We start from the raw sequence: 7,189 nt of genomic DNA on the forward strand, positions 1-7,189 counted from the left end.
TATGTGTGCGTGTGAGAGAGTGTGTGCTCTAACAAATCCTGTGTGTATCTTATTTTTTTAAAAGTCAACCTTATGCTCGTGAGTATGTGAGTGTGTGCATGTGTGATAGAGGTTGGCGGAGAAGAGGAGGAGAGAAAGGGATGCACCTTCCCGGTTGTGCGTTTTCAAAAGAACACATATTGTTGAGGCCCACGGGATGTTATAAAAGAACACTTGATGGATTGGTTGCGTGCCGTGGAGGGGAGTAAGTTCTAAATTTGGGGAGAGGGGGTAGTAGTGAGATGCATTCATTTTTAGATGAGGACAGGAACAGAACACTGGTGTGGGTTTCTTAGCAAGTTTTACTCTCCTTCTGCATTAAATGAGATGCACACCAACAATAAATGGAACAGCATGTCTGGTTTGTGTATCCATCCCACATACTGACCAATATTTTCTGATCATCCAGGATGCATTACCCCTCTGTTCCCTGGTGACTTGCTATGGCTGCTAGTGGTGTATCTTTTAACCACCCTGTGCCCAAAGGTTGCCCTCCATATTATTCTAGAGACTGTCTCCTGAATAACTCCCTCCCATACACTTCCATCCAAGAGATTGATCACAATGTTGGTGTTGTAAATGGATCTCTGCTCTCCCTCATTCTTCAGAGCTCTATAGGGCACAGAATTATAATTGTGTTGGCTATGGAAGGCTACTGCATCAAGCAGTGTGGGTGAGAGGGAACAATATGAAGTCATAAACAAACCTATGAGGGATGCGGGGCACCAGAAGAAGAATTGGAAAATAGGTTTTCTGTTGTGTTGTTCCTCCCTCACCCAGGAGCACCAGTAGAGATGATGTGAAGAGGACCATTTTGATGCAAGATGAGAGAGAGAGACTGCATTTGGGAGGGGGGAGATTGTTTCTTACTGCAACTTACAGGGAAGCTGTGTTCCCAAACCCTCTACAGATTTGACAAATGACAAATGCCATTGGAACTTAAGGCTTCACTCATTAAACTGAACCCCCAGTAGACAATATCCTGATTTTACAGGTAGCATTAGAGAAAAAGGAATAAACACTTCTCAGTGCCACATTTTAAAATTCAACAGCCACAATACAACTCACCAAAGCATGATCAAGTCATCAAGCTAAATTCAAGCACGTCTTTCAATATGGCTTATTGGCAAACAAGGTTCCGTAGCTTTACTTTACATCTGTGAGAAGAATTAACAGCATGCTTCCCACCCTGTCCCTGGATAGATTAACAATTCAGGTAATGTACACCAGGCTATGAAAATTGTAAATGCTATTTTGCTTTTATTTTAAACATATTTTTTGTTGTTCTTTTACAAAAAAAATCAATAATTGGTACTTTTCTTTACACTCTTGGAATTATTTTTTTTCTGAATCTTTAAAGAGAGCTGTTACGTGAAATAGCTTATCTCTTTCTGAAAGTTGAATGTCTTGAAGGTATTAAGCCACAGTAAAGCTAAAAATATCAAGTCTTTTTGGACAGCTCCTCTCTTTTTTTAACAATTCATCAAAGATGGGCATTGGTAAGCCAGAGTCAACCCTTATCCAACTGTCTTTTTATTTGCCCACTGCTATTTGGTTGTACACTCAGTTAAATCCCCCACTGGAAAAGAGTTAAATCACACCTCACATTCCCTTGCTGGCTGCTGGTGGCAAGTACAGGATCCATACTCATTAATGATCACCAGAGCGCCTTCAATGTGGTTGGGTTTGTAATCAACATAATACTCCTGGGCTGACATTGCAGCCATTTGATGCATGGTTTGTTTTTGTTTCTGCTTTCTACGCTGTGTCACAAAACACTGTCTCAGTTGCCTAAGACTGGCTGGGAAACATTTCCATGAAACGTACAACACCAAAACCACTATGAGGAAAGAGAAGATGAGGGCCATGGTCCCCGTCACCACCTTGTGAATCTGAACCGCATTCTCTGGATTCTCGTTCACTATAGTTACCGTGACGGCATTTGTCGTTCTGTCCCCTTCGGTGTCCTGCATGTCGTAGTTGACAGTGGCAGGGCTGTAGCTGAACATTTGGTCACTGTTGTTAGCTATAGCAGACAGCAGGTTGACATCGCTCGTGGGGTCTGTTGCATCTTCACACAAGTGAAAAGCAAACACTGCATCTAAGACATCCTCACCCTGTGCATACTCAGGGGTGGCACACAGTAGGTTGCTGTCATAGCGGCCTTTAAAGTTGCTTAGCCAAGAGGCCAAGGCACAAATGTTACGGCCACAATCCCAGACATTTGAAGAAAGGCTGATGCTCATGAGGGACTTCCAGGAGTTGAGGATTCGTGGATGAATGTAGGTGAGTCGATTAGAATCCAGCTGAAGGGACTGGAGATGAGGTACACTTTCAAAAACGTGAGGTTCCATATATTCGATCTCGTTGCCCGAAAGGTCCATTTTTTCTAATTTCCATATCCAGTCCAAGGAGTTCACCACAATAGTGACCTTATTCCTCCGTAGGCAAAGGGAGTGCAAGGAGATGAGCCTTGGGAAATGGGCCAAGTTCACTTTCACCAGGTCATTGTGCTCAAGGTGTAACTCGGTGAGTTTGAACAAGCCCGCAAAGGAGTTTCGAGCTAGGCTTTTCAACTGATTGTATCCTATGTCAAGGAATTTGAGGCTGCGGCAGTCCTGGAAAATTCGGACGGGCACAAACTTGATGGCGTTGGACCGCATGTGCAAAGTCGTCAGCTTCCGCAAGCCATGGAACAGGTCCGGCTCCAAAGCTTGCAGATCATTGTAGGATAAATCCACACTGCGCAGGTTCGGCATGGGCCGGAAGGTGGTGTTGGGCAGTTGTGTGATTTTGTTGGAACTCAGAGTGAGTTCTTTAACTCTCCGTAGCTTTTGAAAGGCATTTCCCTCCACTGAGCAAATGTGATTGTGATCCAGATAGAGCCACGTGAGTTGCATTAACCCTGTGAACTGTCCATCATGCAGCTCAGAGAGGCTGTTGTACCGCAACGACAAGCCCATCACGCCCGACAGGTTGTGCGGCATCTCTGTGAGATTGAGCGATTCGCAGTACAAAAGCCTGCCCTCACACCGACAGAGCTGCGGACACCCACTATTCACAGCTGGAAGCATTTTGAAAAAGAGACCCAGTGTACACAGGATCCACCCCGGGGGCTTCCTCAGCAGCCAGTTTAAACAGACACCGATAAGAAGGAAATCCATTAGCAAGAATATCCCCAAATGTGCTTGAGAATGTCCATTGAATCTTTTGTTCGTCAGCTTCCTTTCTTGCACGAATTCTACATCATATTGTATGTAAAACAGGGGACGAGGGGATGGGGACGAGGCAAAAATAAGAGCATCATCGGGCCAAGTATTTCACTTTGGAGATTTGTTTAAAAGAGAAAAAAAAGAAAACCACATGCAGAAATCTGTACAGCATTAAAGTTCAGAGACATTCAGAAGGTACAAGGGACTCTGTCCATTTTAGATGTTGCAGCAAAGAACAAAACAATTAAAAAAATCTCTCTCTCTTCACGAAAGAATGAAATTAAAAAGTGTCTTACCCACCCTTTTCCAGAGAGTGACAACCTCCATTCAGCAGCTTCCTTTGTGTTTGGACTTAATTATATGCAGAGCTTAAAAAGAGCTCTCTGTTGCTACAAATTCTGTCTCTTTCAGCTTTTCTGCGAGGCTGGCAGGCTCACAATGTCTCACTTTGCTCCGTCTCAAAGGGCGAGAGGCATGTCCAGCTAGCTCTTTTTCAAAAAAATAAGAAAAAAGAAAAAAAATAAGAAAAAAATAGGTCCTCCCTTATTTTTAAGCTGACTCCCAGGACCTTCAAGTTTCAGAAGTATGGGCATAAGGGTTGATCTTCATTCCTTCCTTTCTCCCTCTCCCCCTCCGTCCTTTTTTCCTCTGCAGTTAATACTGTGACGTGGGGAGCCGGAGAGGAGGGGGGGCCAAAAAATGAAAGCAAGAAGCCCCTTCCAAAACTCTTTACTTAACGGCTCCCCAGGATTTGACCATCTCTTTAATGTCCATCATTGGAGACGAGCAGCAAGCACCTTTCTACTCCACTGAGACAACAGCGTACAATTCATTCACTGACCGGACCGGCTAAAGATGGCTTTATTTCCCAATCCTGGTGCGCTTTGCTTGTTAGAAGATGCTTAGAGCAGAGAGAGAAACAGAGAGAGAGAGACAGAGACAGCACGCATCCCTTCCTTCCTTCTTTCCTTCCAGCGGAGCAGTATGTAGCTACAGCATGCAGAGGCACCTAGCGCTCACTGAGTGTCGTAAGCTGTTCATGATTGTATGCCTGCGCCGTGCTTCGCAGACATGGGCAAATGGAAAAAGGGGTGGGCATTAAAAACCAACATTTTAGTGAACCAGTAAAGGAATATATGTTCTCTGATGAAATGGAAAATACTTTAAGCCCTTCTCGCTCTTGCTCAAACACACACACACACATGCACATGCAAACCGACAGCTACAGCGGCAAGACAATACTAAGGAGGACCTTATGACAATTACGACCCCCTTTCTTTTCTTTCCCCATCTTTTCTATAGACAAGGTCTCTAAGGCAGCTAGGGATTCAGGTTGGGATGGGCGGACCTGTCCAGTTTGCGGACTTGTACAGGAGGGAGATCTACAAGGATGACCTTTGGATTATACCCCTGTGTTGGATATGTTGTTTTGACTTCTCGGTTCATTTGATTGAGAAAGGTGCAATGTATGCACTCTGTTTGACTCCTCATTTTGGCATTACTGGGAGAGCGAAGCTTTCGTTTTTTTGCTGTTGTGCATGTTTGTGTGCTCCCCTCCTCTTGCACAGCCAAAAGTGAGGCTTTTGTGACAATGTCCGGGTTGGTGTGTGATTGAATACTGTTTGGCTTCCTTATTCTTCTGCTTGAAGTGTTTAACGTATTTTTGACATTAAAAAATAATACTGAGTCCTATGTGCTGCAGCATACAAAAGGTTATTCATGTGTTTAGAACGCTGCATTTATGAATCGATCGACCATGTAGTTTAATTTTGCACTGTGACTGTGTGTGCAAATGCCAGTGTCGGTGAGAGGAATTAGACCTTCAGCTTTCTAAGACTGTGCTGCTATTTGGTTAAATGGACCAAAGAATGCCTGCCTGTTAATTTTCAGCCATCATTAGCTATGGAAAGGCCATTGTTAAGAGTCATTTTTTGCCTCCTTCATGGGCTTGGGGAACAAGTGCTGCTCTGTTGCCAGGGAACTGCTTTCTGATCTTTTGCCCATTTTCGAAAACATGCCTGAAAGTCTGCATCTGGCCAGTGGTTTTGGAGCAGGCAGTTGTTGGCGAAATAACCTTAAATTCTCTGTCTTGCAAATTTTAATTATTCTGTAGAACGTTAGGGTTGTGCCACTGAAGACAACAACATTGGATCTTCTTTTGGGTTAGGGTATTCTTTAGTTTCTCATGTTCTTGTGCGAATATGCTCAGATGCAATGGTGAATAGGGAAGACGGTGAAATATGCGAGAATTTCCATTCCAGGAAAATCCTCTCACAGTCCCTACCTGTGGGAAATATGACCAATGATGCAGAAAGGGGACTCGTTCTGGCTAACTATCAAGTTCCAAACATGGATGTTTTATTTTTGTTTCCCAGAGCTCAACCTTTTCAGCCATTCTTTCTTATGCCTGTTAATATGTATATCTAGATATTTTAGGAGAATGCTAATGTCTCTTTTTTTTGGGGGGGGGGCATTTGGGGGAGGTAATATGGACGACTCCTCCTCTTCTCCCTCCTCCTTTTATCCTCCTCCTCCTACTTCCCCTCCAGCATTTTTATTCCCTGCGCAGGCATTCCTATGGCACCGGATCTACCCAGAGGTGACAATGTCCACAAACAAGTACAGGAGGAGAGGCAAAAGGGAATCACCACAAAATGCATTGCCAAAGGCTTAATGGGTACACTGGGCAGTAATGAGTAAGAGTACAGACTGAATTGCAGCCATAGACATTTAGGACTTTTTGGCACTGTAGATCGTCTGAATAATCACCATGCCATTTCCAAAGGTTGTCACGATCCTTTGCAAATAGCTATGCAGTAATTTTGCCTTCTCTTTTGAGAAAGCCAAAAATAGAAATAGTGGTGGTGTGCCTGTGTGTGAAATAGTCTGTAAGATACCTTAGTTGATCTCTGGGTTTCTGGCCATTGGGTTGGGAGGGGATGTAAGATGAATCATAGAATCATAGAATCAAAGAGTTGGAAGAGACCTCATGGGCCATCCAGTCCAACCCCCTGCCAAGAAGCAGGAATATTGCATTCAAATCACCCCTGACAGATGGCCATCCAGCCTCTGCTTAAAAGCTTCCAAAGAAGGAGCCTCCACCACACTCCGGGGCAGAGAGTTCCACTGCTGAACGGCTCTCACAGTCAGGAAGTTCTTCCTAATGTTCAGATGGAATCTCCTCTCTTGTAGTTTGAAGCCATTGTTCCTTGTCCTAGTCTCCAAGGAAGCAGAAAACAAGCTTGCTCCCTCCTCCCTGTGGCTTCCTCTCACATATTTATACATGGCTATCATATCTCCTCTCAGCCTTCTCTTCTTCAGGCTAAACATGCCCAGTTCCCTAAGCCGCTCCTCATAGGGCTTGTTCTCCAGACCCTTGATCATTTTAGTCGCCATGAAGACATGGATCATCAAATCAAAATTATCTACCTTCAGTTTCCAAAGTTCTAGTATCACAGTACTTTAAAATTTAACTTGCCATTTATAAATGCAGTGTAGACACCTAAAGGAAAGGGGCAAGAAAAGAGACCAAGGGGATGTGAACCCAACAGATAGTGCTATGAATAGTTTTCAGTATCTCACTCTGCAATACTTGAAACTATGAGAGTGAAGGAAAACTAGGTTGTTGTAGGTTTTTTCGGGCTATATGGCCATGTTCTAGAGGCATTTTCTTCTGATGTTTCGCCTGCATCTATGGCAAGCATCCTCAGAGATAGTGAGGTCTATTGGGAGTAGGAAAATGGGTTTGGCTGGGAGGGGGTGAGTATTATGAGGAGTTATACCCCCCCCTCCAAATAAGCCTCAAAATGCCATTTATTTATCACTTTTAAATGATTGATATGTTCAAGTGACTGGAAAGAAGGGGGGGCATTAGTTGGAACAACTGACCAAAACAAAATATAAGGTATATTATAGGACATGACACTTTTGGTTCATCT

The 7,189-nt window shown here is 43.8% G+C and overlaps 1 protein-coding gene across 1 annotated transcript; it reads right to left on the reverse strand.

The window, feature by feature from the left end:
- Positions 1-1,273: 1,273 nt before the first annotated feature.
- On the reverse strand, positions 1,274-4,361 carry LRRTM1 (leucine rich repeat transmembrane neuronal 1). Its single transcript, XM_060779418.2, has one exon. The coding sequence runs from the start codon at positions 3,201-3,203 to the stop codon at positions 1,635-1,637; it is 1,569 nt and encodes a 522-aa protein (XP_060635401.1). The 5' UTR covers positions 3,204-4,361; the 3' UTR covers positions 1,274-1,634.
- Between the last annotated feature and the right edge of the window lie 2,828 nt (positions 4,362-7,189).

Source organism: Anolis sagrei, chromosome 5 (assembly GCF_037176765.1).
Source record: "Anolis sagrei isolate rAnoSag1 chromosome 5, rAnoSag1.mat, whole genome shotgun sequence".
NCBI lineage: Eukaryota > Metazoa > Chordata > Lepidosauria > Squamata > Dactyloidae > Anolis > Anolis sagrei.

Coding starts and splice junctions, on each gene's coding strand:
- LRRTM1 (XM_060779418.2), bottom strand. CDS start 3,203: ATGGATTTCCTTCTTATCGGTGTCTGTTTAAACTGGCTGCTGAGGAAG.